Source organism: Lingula anatina, chromosome 1 (genome assembly GCF_051362555.1).
Source record: "Lingula anatina isolate TDL-2025a chromosome 1, LinAna3.0, whole genome shotgun sequence".
Classification (NCBI taxonomy): domain Eukaryota; kingdom Metazoa; phylum Brachiopoda; class Lingulata; order Lingulida; family Lingulidae; genus Lingula; species Lingula anatina.
Window position 1 is genome coordinate 57,601,409 of NC_141767.1, and position 17,348 is coordinate 57,618,756.

Below are 17,348 nucleotides of genomic sequence, written 5' to 3' on the forward strand. Positions count from 1 at the left end.
CATTTTAAGAAAATAGATAAGGTATTTTTGTCTTGTTGTACAGTGGATTGTATTTTATTTCAAGAAACAATCAATAAATATAGAACAGACAGGGCCAATCAAATTCACGAATTACTTTAAGTGCTTAGAAAACAGATACTGTTGAAAATGAATCGGAGTGCCTGAGCAGAACAAGCATATAATTAGAAAGCAAAGTAGGTAATGATAGGTAATAAGTAGGTAATGATAGATGTTAGTGATATGTACTTTGTTGTTACAGTTTGCTTATTAAGGTGACGGACACGTTTGAGAAGTATGGTAAACTGTGATAGCCCCCGTGAACTGGATTAGTAGATGTCAGAAATATGCCCTCGATTGACGATGTTCACCATTAGTAGAGAGCTTTCGCAACTGCACGTTTAGGCGACCGACTACATTTAGCTATCCGTAACCGTAAAGTGACCAAAGTTTATTTTTTCGTGATTTCGCAGAAAGACCCGGTTAGCCTTTACGGATAGTCGAATTGTATAGTAGGCTGATACATGTTTCCCGTGCTGTAAGCAGAGACGTTAAATGAGGTCATACGCCATTGGACAGGTTAGGTAATTTTTGCTGCACGCGGGTGATGAACGAATAGGCATGATAAACATTACAGGGGTAAACACACTTTAGACCACGGTGCAAGTGAAGAACAAAAGACTCGGACGTGGTGTAACTTGCATAACCGCACGTCTCGCATGAATGCGTTATAACCTGTTTATGGACCGTGGTCAAAATAAGATAGACCCCTCGTCAGCGGGGTTATGTGACATCCACTCGTGCTACGCACTCATTTATGCCACATAACCCTCGCTGACTCAGGGTCTATCTATTACTAAAACTACACACGCCTCAACATGGACCTCCTGCAAATGGCAGTTCAAGGCGATGATGAGGAGTTGATATACGCTCTCCTTCGCGATAGACCTCAGAAAAGGCTGATAACCTACATGTTGTATGACCCTGAATGGCCAAGTTTTAATTTGGGTACCCTTACTAACGATCAGTGTTTGAACGACTTTCGCTTTGAAAAGGAAGATGTATATCGCTTGGTAACGTTATTAGGACTTCCTGACATGATAACTGTAACTAACAGATGCAGGGGCAGCGGACTTGATGCCTTATGTATGGTTTTAAAGAGATTTTCGCACCCAAATCGACTGAGTGATTTGGAAAGATTTTTTGGTCGACTTGCATCGACCTTATCCGTGATCATCAATCACACTGTTGGTCTACTCTATGACAGTCATCATCATCATCGTTTGGATACACTGGATAATCCGTGGTTGGGTCCTGCACTACTTCAAATTTATGCTAATAAAATACATGAGAAGGGTGCGCCACTGCAGAACTGCATAGGTTTTGTGGATGGCACGGTTCGTCCTATAAGCAGGCCAACACGCAATCAACGTGTATGTTACAATGGACACAAGCGCATTCACACATTGAAATTTCAATCAGTGGTGATACCTAGCGGGTTGATTGCACATCTTTATGGTCCTCTAGAAGGGCGAAGGCATGATTGTGCACTGCTTCGTTTGAGTGGACTGATGGAACAAATGGAAGCTAGAGAGCTTACTGATAGGAATGGTCTACCATACGCAATTTATGGAGATCCGGCTTACCCCATTAGAAGGTATCTGTTGAGTCCCTTCAGAGGAGCAAATTTGAGTGCCGAAGAAGAAGAATTCAATAGGAGAATGTCATCTGTCTGGGAATGCGTCGAGTGGGAGTTTGGAAACTTATTGCGAAACTTTGCCTTCCTGGGCTTTCGAAAGAATTTAAAAGTTCTGTTGTCTCCTGTAGCTAAGTACTACTTGGTAGGTGATCTTCTGGTTAACTGCCATACCTGTGTGTATGGCAATCAGACCAGTCGGTACTTTCAACTAGATCCTCCCACCTTGGAGAACTATTTAGCATGAACTGTACACGTGTAAATTGTGCGTATGAAAAATTAAAGAGTAAAATCTAAAATTTATACAGCAAGCAAACTTTATTGAAATGAAATTTTGAAGAAAAACAAAGATTTAACAAAGATCCATCCCATGTGTATGTTGTAGGCAGCAAGAGCCTAGTATGTCAATTCAGTTTTTCTTTTTAACCAAAGACATATATATAACCATCTCCATCATGTGTTTGTCTTTTCCAATTTTATTTTCTCGCTCTTTGTTTTCTAATTCAAAGCGTTCTTTCTCGAAGGCCAACTTGTCTTTCAGGTAACTGACGTAATCTGCTGATGAATCAGTTCGGAGCTTCTTAGTTGGCGGCATGTTGTCGCAATTTTAAGCTAAAAAAACAGTGTCACCAATTAATGCAGCGTCAGTTTTGTTACTAATATAATTAATATTAATCAATATTTCTCATCCCAAAATTTCAGAGTACAGATTCATTCAAATACACAAAACAGGATGCCGTGTGACTTTCGAAACAAGGCTTCATAAAATTTGCATTAAAAGTCAGGGATATGTCTCCTGTCAACTATGGAGAAAATCGAGCTACTAGTAGTGTCTTACTAAACGGCACTTACCTGACGGATATCCTGCTTGTTATGCGTCAAGTGCAGACGGCTAGTCTATAGACCACTTATAAGGGCATGTGTACTCGTAAAAACTGCTCACAAGATGATGACCTAACAGTCTTATAATACAATCCGTCACGCGTGCCGAAGGCCAGTTCTGACTACCTTGTGGTCAGTGGAAAATGCCTTTTTTACGGGTATAACCTATATTTCAATAGTAACAAAAACATACACACAAATAACAGAGACAAAATGTTTCACATATATTGCAAAAATAAAATGTCCAATACGATTTTAGTAGAGAAACGGTCAACTTTAAAGGCTTCATTTCATGAAATTATGCTGATTTGTCAAACCGTTTTTCATTGACGGGTAGCAATCTAGCTGCGGATAATGTTCTAACCGTATGTGTACACGTCACTAGACAGCAAATTATGATGACCTAAACGTAGTCGTTCGCCTAAACGTGCAGGTGCGAAAGCTCTCTAGTAATGCAATCAGTGCATTGTTTATTAGTGTTAATAAATTAAAATGCAGCTTTATAATATCCGAATTATCTATAATATTCGAATAGCTAGTTTGACGTCTAATATAGGCATTTTGCATGTGACGTCATTTTCAATAGACTGATGACGGCAATATCGTCTCTGGTACTGCGGAGTTTTGGAACTGGATAGATACAGTGCTGTAGGCCGCTCGGCATAACACGACCGACAGTTTATAGAAAATGATGAGGAAATTAGATGTGTACCTTAGCGTTATACCCAATGGTTTTTAAAGTTACTAAAGTTTCTAAACGAAATGGCACACATGCTTTCTTTCATATCAATTTTGAAAGAAGTATGTAGATTTAAACTTACTATTTTATGCCAAATAATGCTATGGAAGATAATTTTTGTATATTTTTATTGTTCTCTGTCAAGTGAGAAGGCTGATGAAAAACTTCTCGATTAATTAGGAATTTTCTTAACGAGGCTAATGAACAATCAATAATTGCCCTTAATTCATGCTTTCTGCAGTGCCCATTAGTAAACAATTTTACATACTTTGTTTATTTCTTATTATTTATACACTTTTCCATTTCTATTAAATGAGACTAAATTTTGATGAGTTTGAAGATATTTATCATTATTTGTGTTCCTATTTTCTGCAGGCATTTTCTGGCAGCCATGGTGCAAAACCAACACGTCTTCCACAGCATATGTCTTCCACTGCTTCTTACAGCATCATGCATGGGTCAAACACTGCAGTTCCCAAACCAAATCATCATAGGAGGGGTGCTGGGTACCCAAGAATCCATGGATTTGTTTCACCAATGTATAGAAGAAGCCAACCAACCTGGGGTTCTCCCAGGCAATATCACAGTAAAAGGAGCAGCCATGCTGATGGATGAAAACCCAATCAGAGCTGCACGAGATATTTGTCTTAAGATGATATATCAGCAGGTGTATGTGGTGTTGGTCAGCCATCCACACCCTAATGCCAAGTCCCCGCTGTCTGTCTCATACACTTGTAAATTCTATAACATCCCTGTCATTGGAGTTGGAGGAAACTTGAGAGATAGTATTTTCTCAGAAAAGGTATACATGCAGATTGATCTCATTTTTATTTACAGTTTTAATATCATTTTGATTTAGATTAGGCTTTTATAAATGAGGAAGTAAAGGGAGTTATGTTGCTGGTTTTAAACCTCAATTAAAGGGATAATAACTCTTCGTTTTGGCCAAAAAATGAATTTTCCTGGAGTAAACAACAATTTTCCTGTACTTACCAATGGTTAATGAATCCATTTTTACATTCAAAGTTAGTCCCTGTTTTTTTTCTAAAAAGTTTGGTTTTTTGTTAAAATCTCTCAAGAGATTATAACAGAGTATAGCCATCAATGGAGGTCACGTGGTCTGAAGACAAGCTCAGATATCAGAATAATAGCTTTAACTGCTGTTTTTGTCTTGAAACAATATATTACATTTCTGAGTTATTCACAATGTTTTTATTGTGAAATATAGACCTCATACGAAGAGTTATTATCCCTTTAACTTTGTGTTTATACAACTGATTTAATAACCAGGCTTAATATAAGGTTGATCTGATAAGTTAAAAGGCACCCAAGAAGTACAGTTGTATTTTGACTGTCATTATTTGTTATAATGTATCTGTGTATGAATCGCAATTGAAGTTGCATGGAGTTATATTTTCTGTGCATTAAACAAAAATACCAAACCATGCAGATATTTTTCTTTCTTAGTTTTCAGTCAGACTTTTTCTATTCCAGAGCGTCCATGCCACTTTCCTGAGGACAGTTACCTCAATCTCCCACCAGGCCGACCTGTGGCTAGAACTACTTAAGTTCTATAAGTGGAAGAAAACTGTTTTCATCACTGAGCTCACTCAGGAAGGCAGGAACATTCTCAGCAGATTTCAGAACCAGGCCAAAAGCACAATAGAGGTTGGTTATCGTGTCATTTAAGTTAAACATTATGCCTTAACTCATTTGTTGGTATTATTTTTGGTTAGTTTGAACTATTGTAATGCAAGGTATTACTGTAGATAGATTTAGATTTATTTACTTAACATCTTTTTTCCAGCTTGAAAAGACTATATTGTTAAAACCTGGACTGAGGAGCTATTCAGATGATTTATTAGAGCTGGAAAAGGCAAGAGCCAGAGTGGTGTTGATGTTTGTTTCGTAAGTAATGAATACTTAAGCTATGTTTTAATGAAAAATACTTGGAACAGGATTTCATGGTTGGCATTGCTCTTTCAGTTGATGAGATTCTGGCAACATAAAAAAGTCATGGAAGAAGTGTGCATGTATGATCTGTACTAAGTACTGGATCAAGGCTTGATATAAATTCTTTTCAGGCACTTGCCCTGTGAGTCAAGTAGGTCTGAAAATCTGCTTGCCCCACTCTAAATCAAAAAGGCCAAGTAATGCCATTAAGTACATTGAGCCCTGCTGGAGTGGCACTGTTGTTATATAGTACTTTGTTAATTTTAGCCAAAGTGTTGCTGAGGTGGTGTACAGGGATGCTGTACACTTGAACCTGACTGGCCCAGGATTTGTGTGGATTGTCACAGAACAGGCTTTGACTGTCCAGAATATACCCCAAGGTACAGAAGCAATGTGAAAGATTCTGTCTTCTTGTCAATTTTGTTTGCGCCTTGTAATATATCAGAATCATACAAGGAATGTTTTAAATTCATTTAGACTGTAAAATATACTCATTAAAGTATTGCATTTAAAGGATTCACTGAAACTGTCAGTTTATTTAAGTTACTACAAATTAGACCCCCACCCCACCCCACATTTTTGGTCTTTGGCATATGCTCATTATTCTAAATATTAATAAAAACATTTTTGTGAATTTTTGTTAATTATCTGCTGACATTTTAGTACTTTGGCATTTTTGTTTTAATTTTACTACTAAAAAAATGTATTTCAATCTTGGTTGTGACAGCTCGTGCTCATGATACAGTCTTACCAAAAAATAATAAAAATAATAGCTAATAAAAAATAATAATAGTAAAATAGTTTTGTTTGTTGTAATGATGGTGAATAAATTGGATGTATTGCCCCTAAATAAATGAGAAAAACTGTTATGCTATGTGATCCAACATGTTTTTGTCTTATAATCTCTAGAACTGAGGTAGGTCATGGGGTGAGTTGAGTTTGCCAAAATGTCAGTTATGGCCTAATGCCAATAAATTATAGATATAATTATTATTTCTTCTCATTTATTCAGGTATTTTAGGTTTCCAGTTGCGTTTTGGCATGAATGAGTCTCTTCACATCCAGGATGCTATGCATGTTGTGGTGAAGGCCATCAATACTATGTACAATAAAGTGAACCTCACTGAGGCCCCTAATCGTTGTATAAGCCATACTGAAGATGAAGTAGGATCTTGGGATAGTGGCCAAGTCATGTTTAAGTAAGAAAATGTTTTTGTTTTCTCTTGGGGCAGAATATTTAGATTTATTTACACAGTTGACCAGTCTTGGCAAATGTTTTGCAAGTCATATTTGTAATCAAAATAATTTTCAAAATGAAATTTGACTTTCAAGAGATGTAAGAAGTCTAGTTCCTTATACACTTTTATAAAATGCTTCCATAAACAGTTCCTTAACATTTAACTTTTTATGTACAGTTTTGTAAGTAAAAAATATTGAAAAAAACAATGCATTTGCAGTTGTCTGTAAACCATGTTGATGTCATTTAAAAAGCAAAGCTATTTTTAGTGCCCTAAAGGAAGTTGAGCTTGCTGATGGGAAGACAGGAAAGGTAAAATTTGATGAGGTTGGAGATCGTGACAGTCCTGTGTATGACTTGGTCAATGTACAAGAAGGCAAGCTAGTCACAGTGGGCACTTATGAAGGCAAGGTACTGCATTATGGACAAAGGTCTTGCCTTATGTATCCTGCCATATTCTAATTTAGCTAAAAAAGTTGAAACATTTGACTACTTATTGTTTAAATTGCTGTGATTCAATTTAAAAAAATGACATGGCTTAAATAACCCATTTATTTGGTTATAATATATTTTATCCTGGAGTGAACACAGAATCCTTGTAATTAAGTGTATTGATGTGTTATGGTATTTCTCTGGTCTATTTACTTTTTTGATATGAACATTTTAGTGAAAATATAGATTTGTAAACACATTTGATCATTGTAATTTATTTAGCTCAAACTAACACATTTTCCTACTTTGAAGATGCAGACCAAAAAGCTGAATGTTAGAGGTCCAATTCTCTGGCCAGGTGGACAAATGACCACACCTCTGGGAGAGAATATTGAGACACATTTGAAGGTAAGAAATGAGGCAATGGTAACTTTTTTAAAACTCGCATCAACCAAAAATTTATGTACTAATAAAATTGTTGGTCATAAAACCCTCCAAAAAAGGTTAAACTTCTCATCATTTGTTAAACCCCATTCTTAAGAAAGTTACCCTGACATTTTATGCTTCATATTCAGTATGAAAAGTTTCCTTATAAAATGTGACATGTAATCCCCAAATACAGTGAAACTGGAACATATTGAAGTCCTTTGCCAACTTCATTGATGGTGATCTTATGTTCATATTTGTATGACTGGTTTTAGGTGGTGACCATTGAAGAGGTCCCTTTTGTATTCTCACGGGTCATCCAACCAGGAGAACAGTGCAAGACCATGCCAAGCCTGGAAGATGGAATAAGAGAAATCTACTGTCCACATATTAATGTTACAACTGGTAATCTTGAAATGTGTTATCAGTCTGTCATTATTCCTCTCTCTTATTTTCAATTTTGATCCCTGTGTGGAAGTTACATTGCTGGTAATAACTGAATAAAGAAACAGAAGTCCTTCTTATTTTATTAATTATCTTAATATAAGCAAAATAGAATGATAGTAAAACATGAGAAAAAAATACGGAAAAATGCTGCTGTCAGAACTGAAAATCACTCATCATGTGTAATAGTTTTTGTTTCTGTTATTGATCATTAAGCTCGCGTCTGCTAGCAATTTAAATTTTCTTTTATATCTTCACAGATCATTGTTCCGCTGACATGGAATGATTTGCCATTTTCAGGTGTGAAGACTCATAAATGTTGCAAGGGATACTGTATAGATTTGCTATTCAAGCTTGGTACCAAACTAAACTTCACTTACGATGTCCATCTTGTTGGAGATGGCAAGTTTGGTGTTTTGGAAAAGGTAGTTTGTTTATTCTCTTTATTTACAACTATATTTTTTATAAAGTGAACTAGAAAAGAAAATAGAAACCATAAATTTTAATGAATGTAATTTTGTTGGTAAGATATGATGATGCCAAAAAGATTCAATTAAATAAAATTGAAGGTAGATATTTTAGGCTGTATTCCCAGAGCTTTTAGATCGATCTTTCCCCGTGGGGAGTCTCACTAGATTACTGTCAGATAATCCGGCTTAAATGTCTGTCCCACCTACTACAAGCTGTAAGGGGGTAATTAACTTTCGTGTCCACTCGGCTGACAGCTATTTAACGTGAACCCCCAGGGAGTTAGGTCGATCTAAAGTAGATCGATCTAATCTCTGGAAATGGGGTCTTAGATATTTAACAAATTTTGTGTCACAGCAAGAGACATTCTGTGGTATTCATTGAACACTTAATTTGTTAGAACTGTCTTTTACTCCTAGCTGAACAAGGCTGAGATAAATGTAAAATTGAATCAGATTCAGTGCAGGCATTTCAGTGTAAGCATGACTCTAGAAAATAACTAAGGTATGTTGTATTTTAGAACAATAGGACAGCCCAAGAGTGGAATGGAATGATGGGTGAGCTTTTGAAGAAAAAGGCAGATCTCATTGTGGCTCCTTTAACTATAACTCCTGACAGGTCTCTGGCTGTGAAGTTCTCAAAACCTTTCAAATACCAGGGGCTAACAGTTTTGATGAAGAGGGTGAGTCATATATTTTATGTTCAGCTGCTTAATTAACTGTATGTCACAATCACCTTTGTCTGTTAGTGTTACTGGAGGGCGAGTTTGGAGGTGTTGAAACTTCTGGTTATTGCAAAAACTTTTAATCGAAGTTTTAGTTTTGCTTCATATGTTCTACACTTACTAGGCTCCAATCACGATGACTTTCTTGTAAATATGATCACTAGTTTCTTGGCAAACTATACACAGTAGTGATTAATTTGAACCATCTCTTTAAGTGGAATCTAATAAATATGTATATATTTTTTTTAATTCAGGAAAGAGAGCCCAGTAGCATTGCGGGTTTGTGTGCAAATGATATTATGCAGGATGCGTGGATCCTTGTTAAAATATCTCTTGTATCTTCAGGGTCACAAAGACTCCAACCTAGGCTCCTTCCTCCAGCCTTTCCAACCACCTCTGTGGATTCTAGTTCTGCTGTCAGTCCATGTGGTGGCCTTGGTGCTGTATCTGCTGGACAGATTCAGTCCATTTGGTCACTACAAGCTGGCAAAGTCCTCAGATGAGTCAGAGGAGCACCCCCTTGACCTGTCTACAGCCATATGGTTTGCTTGGGGAGTGCTGTTAAGCAGTGGCATAGGGGAAGGTGAGAGCGCAAAGGGAAATTGATCATTTCAGTGCAGATGAATTATGATTGTAAGAAAATGATAAAGTATTTGTGTGATATTTTTCTTGGAGTAATTAAATGAAATTGTTTATGATTCGACCATTTCTTCCAATGTTTTATTTGATATATAATTGTGCATCAGGTAAAGAGAGACTTCTGTGACAATTGAAAAAAAGTAGGCTTACTGGGCCTGCAAGTTTTGAAAGCTGCTGGCACTGACAAAAAGTTTTTTTTTTTAACAGGAAGCTGTTAGACTCGGGCCAGGATCATGGATGATTTCTTAGATTTTTGTGTACAGATATATTTGGTTTTATTTCATATGTATTGTCTGCCTCTGATAAATCTATTCATACTAACAACATAACCTTCTTTTTTTGTTCCAGGCACCCCTAGAAGTTTTAGTGCCAGGGTGGTAGGGATGGTATGGGCAGGTTTTGCAATGATTATCATTGCTTCTTATACTGCTAACCTGGCTGCTTTCCTTGTGCTAGACAGACCACCCTCTGCAGTCTCTGGTATAGATGACAGACGGGTAAGTTGAGGCTTTGATTCTTAAGATATATACTTATTCTGAAGACTGGTATAATACCAAATTACCAAAAAAAAGAAGCGTAGATAAAAAATCTATTATTTGTGATTGATCGATTGGTCACTATTTCCACGATTTATTTAATTTACCTTATTGTAACTGATCCCCTCTTTCAGTTGAGAAACCCTACAGATGAGTTCATCTTTAATACTGTCAAAGATTCCTCTGTAGAGGACTACTTCAAGCGGCGTGTAGAACTGTCTACCATGCACCGGACAATGGGGGACAATCCAATACAATACGAAACTCCTGATGAAGCCATTAAAGCAGTGATAGAAGGGTACTTACCTTCTATTTTTTAAGTTTTGACAATCTTTCATAATTTGATTGAAGACCAGCATTCAAAAATAAAATAAGTAATATATTAACACTTCATTTCTTGGTTTATTGTAGCAAATGAAATTATTACTATTGTAAAAAGAAATAAGTTTTTCTTTTTGAGCTGTAATAAGTGAGGAGAATGGGATTTTTGTGCCATATTGTGACATGGCCTAGATCCTTAAATCAGAACTTGAGACCTGGCACAAACCATCCACACATCAGGTAGCAGTTCAACTCTATGCCCACTGTAATTTCGTCATGAGATCCATAACATTCTGCTATTTTACATTGCAGGAAACAGTTAGATGCCTTTATTTGGGAATCCACTCGTCTGGAGTATGAAGCTGCCAGGCGCTGTGATCTGGTCACAGCTGCGGAGATGTTTGGCAAGGAGAGACTTGGAATAGCAGTGCGCCATGGAAGTCCTTATGCTGAGTCCATTAATCTGCAGGTGCTGGGATTTCATGAAGGTAAGCATATTCCCAGATACCTATATCCATTGACTCTGTCAGTGTCTAATTAATGTTGATGTAATGTTTTTTTTTTTTTTCTTTTTTAAGTATTAATTTGGTTTTCTCATCAATAATTTTGATGATTTTGATGATTCTAATTATTTTGTTAAACATGTCTAATTATTTTGTTAAACATGTTAAACATATCTCGTTTGCAGAAGGTGACATGGAAAGTTTAGATGGCAAATGGATTCTGAAGAGTAACATAAAATGCAATGAAATCAATTCATCTCCTGCTACTCTTGGGCTGACTAACATGGCAGGTGGGTAGCATGATGCAGGATGTTCTCTATCTGAACCAGGTGCATCTCTGGTAATATTATTTCATTTGTTCTACACAAACCATTGATAAATTTTGCTTATGTCAGTCTTGCAAATACAGGACAAGGAAACTGAAGTATAAAATCTGTTTTTGCCCCATAATCTGAAAAACGTTTTTGAGAATTATGCTGTACTTCTGCCAGGCGGATGGGCCCACTAATGCTGAACCTATAACATCTTGATTCATGGTGGTAAGGGACTTTCATAGCTGTTTCTGATATAAATTGTTGCACTTGACTATATTCCAGGGGTGTTCATGTTGGTAGCTGGAGGTATACTGTCAGGAATATTCATAGTATTTGTAGAGATCACCTACCACCGCCATGTGTCAGCCAGGCAGAAGGAAATGGAGCTGGCACGTCATGCTGCAGCAAGATGGAGGGGAAATATTGAGGTGAGTGGTCCTCACATGAATTTTCATTGATGAAGTATATTTGAATTTCCTCTTTCTCAGTACATAAGTTAAAATATAACAGTAAATATCACTAAAGCTGAAAGGAGGTTAAGAGGCAGCCAGTATTGTGGTTGATGTATATAAAATATTATTTCAACTTATTTCAATTTGAAAATTTTCAAGTCTTATATGCAAATAGGAAAGTAACTACTTAACAAAGATTTTTCAGTATTCATGAAGTATTGTTAACAAGACGTTCTACTATATTTTCTTAGATTTGAGAATAATGGCAAGAAAAGTGCCTAATACTAATATTACCTTTCACCTATTTAGTGAACTGTAATGTGATTAATATATATTTAAACCTTGACTTTTGATTGATCTCTTTTTTTTTTTTTTTGTTTCTCATTTTATGAGAATGCATGAGGTGGCGATTTCTACTTGCATGTTCTTTTATCTTTTATATGCTGTTGCTTATTTGTTAACTATATTTAGTGTTATAGAAAGTTATTTGAAAAATTAACTTAGCCTTGCGTACATGCTTTCAAAACAAATAATACATACATGGAGGTTATATATATATATATATATATATATATATATATACCACCGCCATGTTGATTTGATCTTGGTGTGGATCATTTGATGGTAATTGAAGTAAAATTGATAGTTTTCAGTTGACTTTCTATAATGTGCCTTGTAAGGTGTGTGTTCTGTTTTCATACAGTATGTGTGCAAAGTGACAGCAAAAATGATGACATGCTGTTGACAATACCAAATTGACTAATTGTTTTGAAGCTGTTGTCAGTTTTATTTTACATGCAGAAAATAATGACACAATTTTTAAACTGTTAACCACTACTAACGTATAATCTTAATACCATATCACTAAAACCCCAATGTTAAATCCCAGTCTATTTCACAATCCACAGCAGGCAAGTGTCTTCATGTCAGTGAATTGATCAAGGCATTTGTTGAGGTTTTCCAAGCTTCATTCTTGCACAAAGTTCTCCCAGCTACCCTCTTGCAAGGTGGAAGCCAGTTCACCATTCTTCATAGGTTTTGTGAAATTACAGGCTTCTGAGATTTTGTGATTAGAAGTGGGTGAGTTTGTTTAAGTGCATGATGCATAAAAAAGTTCTTCAAAAGGCACATTTTACCACAGCCTGATTAAGGAGTTAAGAATGGCTTGTGGTAGCTTTGAAGCCTGAGACATTGTTTATTGTTGATGAATTTGTCTGATGTGATTGGATGATTAAGCCTTACGATTTGGTTTCACTTGTTCTTTTATATTTAGAGGGGTCACGCTTGCTGAATTCTACCCATAACTTAGAACTTCAGTAATTATATATCCATTTTTATCCATGATTGATGTTTGCTAACTTAAATGAATTATATCAAAACAGTAGTAAGGGTCGGGATCACTACTTAGAACTCTTATCATATTAGAAAAGGAAGACCTTACGGGCAAGCTGGGCAGTGCTGAGGAAAGACAAAGCAGATGATTTGGATGAGGTAGTTATGTTTTCAGTGCACTCAATAATGGTGAAATAGTACAACAACCACATGTGTATGAATACTATCTCCAATTCAAAGAATACTCTTGGATTTTTCTTTCATTTTATAAGTTTATGCACTTATATTTGTCCTGATATTTAAATTGGATTGTTATGTGGCATGGTGTTTTATTCCTTTCTGTGTCCCTAAAAGGATGTCCCTGGTGACATTGTCTATTACATAAATGGTTTATTTATATGTTGTTGCTGTTGTCATACTTTTGATGTTGTAAAAATTGGTTTGTATTAACTTGTGGGCTGCTTTGATTCTACCTTTATCATTTTGATGTTTTTTATTTAATATTAAAAGAAAGAAATTGAGACAACTTTAACATTAACAAAAATGTTGTGGATAATTATTCAGAAGCGACGCATGCAGCGCAGTAACCAGCTTGAGCATGAGCAACTTCAGCAACTGCACAACGGAGCAGATGGCAAACTTGTCAATGGAAGAGGTGCCCTGCACCGTGGTATAGAGGGCGCTGCACAAGCTGAACCAGTACCATACCCAACATACTCTGGTGGGGACTGGGAGCAAAGAGAGCCTGAATACACAGTTGCTGGTGCTGACAACAGAGATCACAGTGGTCAGAGAGTGGACATTGTATAAAGCAGATGGTTGCCAACAATTGGCCTCTGTGGAAAAGGAGAATGGTATGATGAAAAGTTAACATAAAACTTGCACATGAAACTGGAAGTTTATGGGATGATTATGTAACAGTATCATAGTCTGTCTTTAAGTTGAGGTATAACATGGAATTAATATTTCTTCAGACAATTTTCTTCTGTGTGTCTTTATCTGATAGAAATGTATACTTCCAGGATCTTGTATTTTCCTGTGTCTTCATTGTATTGTATGGTTTCATTATTGTGCACGGTATTTGATATTGCAGCATGTTTTTCTTTTGGTAAGCTTTTTATTGTGAATTTTAGTGCAAGTTTGCCACAAGAATTTACTCCCATTTTACTTGTAAATTACCGTGAAGCTCCCATTTTGAACTTTTTGACAAGTTTGCCACAAGAAGTTACTCATATATATGATAATGATAGAGTCATGTTTATTTGAATGGATATTCAACCATAATCTGTGTATAAATGCTCATATATATATATATGCACATCCCCGATACTGGGTAACAACAATGGGTTGTCATCTGAAAGTCTTTTAAAATATTCCTTCTTGTTGGATTACAGTGGGGCTGCTTATATGTGAAAGGGGATAGATTTGTCTTGTTATAACTAACAATTCTGTGTTTCTAAACATTGCTGTGTGTTTAAAACTTTTTAATACTTAGCCAAAAATGACACTAAAACAGCGTTGAAATCTGGGACACAGACATACCAGTCTCTGTTGCAGCTGTACATTATGGAAAAGAAAGCTCTCAGAAAAGTATTGACTTTTTTTTTTTTTGGTCATATCAGGGATAATTCACGGCACACACACTAGAGAAAAACAAAAATTGCTCTTCGTTACAAATTTTGATGGATAAATGGGAGCTTTCTCAACTCTGTGAATTTAAGTGTACTCTTCCCTGATAATGTTTAATGTTACATTTTCCAAACTTTATGAATATGAGACAAAATACGATGTATATTATAAACAGAGAGCGTGCACACAAGAGCCGACACTTCATGTTGTTGCTGTTTTACCTCCAATACAGGATCACAGCTTGCTTTTCCAAATCTGTGAAGTTCAATGTACTCTTTCCTAATAATTTTTGTATGGGTTTAATGTTACATTTTCCAAAATTTATAAATATAAGGCAAAATACAATGTTAATTCTAAGCAGAAAGCGTACTCACAAGATTGGCACAATGTTGCCCATGTTGTTTCTCAATATATATATATATATTTTTTTTTTCTTTTTTTCTGCACCTCCACAATACTGGGTAACAACATTGGGACATGGGCATCAAAATTTCAACTGAATATATATATATAATATTCTATAACTTATAAACCCACCAGCTGCTTGTGGTACACAATGTTTTTGCTGCCATTTTGAAATATGTTAAAGATGAAATCATATGATATCAATTTCATGATGTGTTGTTACCTGCTTACATTTTCTGTCTTTCTGTGACAATAATGGGTACTATGTGTAAGATGATATAGCAATTTAGCAAAAAAAAAGAATAAACCATATATATATAGAGAGAGAGTGAAATGTTGTGTTGTTCAGACAGCTGTGATACAGTTGTATATTAAAACACTTTTTTCGTACCCACTGTCTACACTTTCCTGTCACTTAAATCGTCAGTCTACAGATATCTGCACTTGATAGAAATAAAGATGATCATTGTATTTTTAATTGGTTTGAACTTTTGGTATGCTATTATCTCAATACTTTCTTGTCTAAATGTAAAGCTGCATGCACATTATTTGAACAAGTGACACAAAATAATATATTAGCATATTTTCACCTGCAGAAAAAAAAATTTGTACCAGACACAGGTTTGCAGTTCAGCTGCTTGTGTTAACCAGCATGTCAGAATCAAATATTGATGGTCCACTTTGCTATTTATATACAAACTTTGCATGTTGAATGTGTTTCCTGTACTTTTGGCCTGGAATAATCAGTCTGTTTAAATATTTTGTGGAGTTTTGAATACTATAAAAAGTAAACATTATTTAATATGTGGTGCTTAGAGATCATGTTATCAATTGTGAACAGATTGTGTTTTTATTAGTTCATTCTTATTTACTAAAGATGTGTTTAGTCTACAATGTATGTAAAAAGTAGCTTCACTAGATTGAGGTATTAATAAGTTTCTGTATCACTGAAACTGTTGTTCTCTCTGTAAAGGCATCTTTTTTGTAGTTCTTTTGTTTTTGATTTAAATATTTTTGACCAGCATTTTAAGCAGGACCTAACCTTGTGAAGTTTACCAATGTAAACTTTTGTCTTTGTTATATTCAGACACATTTTGATATTTGTGCATGGTATCTGTATTTGAGGTTTATTACTGTTTTCTTTTTTTATGTACAGACACAGATGTGTCTGTACATATTGCCATCACCTGCGTCTGTCGTCGCCGATGCCGATGCCGATGCCGTCGCCGATGCCGTGCACTTTCCTTGTAAACACGATAAGTGGAGGACAGTTTTACTTTTTGGCTTTATATTTACAGAGCTGATGAATATTCATAAAACGCAGGTCAAGTTCGAAAATCAGCATGATCAGGCCATTATTGTAGAAGTTATGCTGTTTTTTCTTTTTTCAGCATATATGCAACCCTGTAAACACATTTTAAGGAAAACCGTTAGGCCTGTTGTCATGAAACTCACAGGAGTAATCAATCTTACTAAAACGCAGGTCAAGTTCATAAATCAGCATGATCGGGCCATTATTTTAGTAGTTATGCTGTTTTTTCATTTTTCAGCATATATGCAACACTGTAAACACAATATAAGAAAAACAGATAGGCCAATTGTCATTAAACTTACAGGAGTGGTCAATCTTACTAAAACACAGGATGAGTTCAAAAATCAGCATAATTGGGGCATTATTTTAGAAGTTATGCTGTTTTTTCACATTTACTCAGATTCAATTCTTAGGCATGTTAATAGCCTTATTATTTAAGTAATAAGATACGTAAAAGTGTTTGTTTGACATTTCCTGCATCTTTACAACATTGTTAGTTGATTATGTAAAAATGATGGTAAACTTGTTATCGTGTATTGTGTAATAAAGTGTCAAAAATGGAAATAAACTCATATCATTGCAGTTTGTCAGATTCAATCATCCACTATGTTCAGAATCTCAGAATGGAGGAAATTGGACAGTTAACACTGTTCTATTGATATTTTTCCCATCTCATCAGTTTTCTTAGTTGATCATATAAAAATTGCAGTAAACTGTTTATTTTGTTTTATGTTAAAAAAGTGTTAAAAATGGAAATAAACCCATGTCAGAACAGTGCTGTCTTGTTTACATTTTGGCATTTTCAAGGTGTGACTTTGAAGTTCCATTGGCCTGAAGACCTTTGCTGGTCACGTTTTCTGAATGTCCATTCTACTAATATTTTATTATTAAAGATTGATGGTCATTA

The 17,348-nt window shown here is 35.6% G+C and overlaps 1 protein-coding gene across 5 annotated transcripts; it reads left to right on the top strand.

Moving 5' to 3' along the window:
- Positions 1–65: 65 nt before the first annotated feature.
- Positions 66–17,023, top strand: LOC106178045 (glutamate receptor ionotropic, NMDA 1). Of its 5 annotated transcripts, none has more exons than XR_015331826.1 (20): positions 66–194; positions 3,690–4,116; positions 4,809–4,982; positions 5,122–5,222; positions 5,535–5,647; positions 6,280–6,466; positions 6,774–6,915; positions 7,249–7,344; positions 7,638–7,767; positions 8,107–8,231; positions 8,795–8,956; positions 9,344–9,581; positions 9,986–10,134; positions 10,308–10,471; positions 10,807–10,982; positions 11,183–11,287; positions 11,594–11,739; positions 12,672–12,843; positions 13,189–13,254; positions 13,660–13,763. XR_015331826.1 is itself a non-coding variant. In XM_087000055.1 (19 exons), the coding sequence occupies exons 2-19, from the start codon at positions 3,706–3,708 to the stop codon at positions 13,903–13,905; spliced, it is 2,931 nt and encodes a 976-aa protein (XP_086856181.1). In that variant the 5' UTR covers positions 66–194; positions 3,690–3,705; the 3' UTR covers positions 13,906–17,023. The 5 variants fall into 5 exon arrangements, 3 of the variants coding, with proteins under 3 accessions (XP_086856181.1, XP_086856183.1, XP_086856182.1); XR_015331827.1 differs by having other exon boundaries at positions 12,672–12,839; XM_087000055.1 differs by lacking the exon at positions 12,672–12,843 and having other exon boundaries at positions 13,660–17,023.
- Positions 17,024–17,348: the final 325 nt, after the last annotated feature.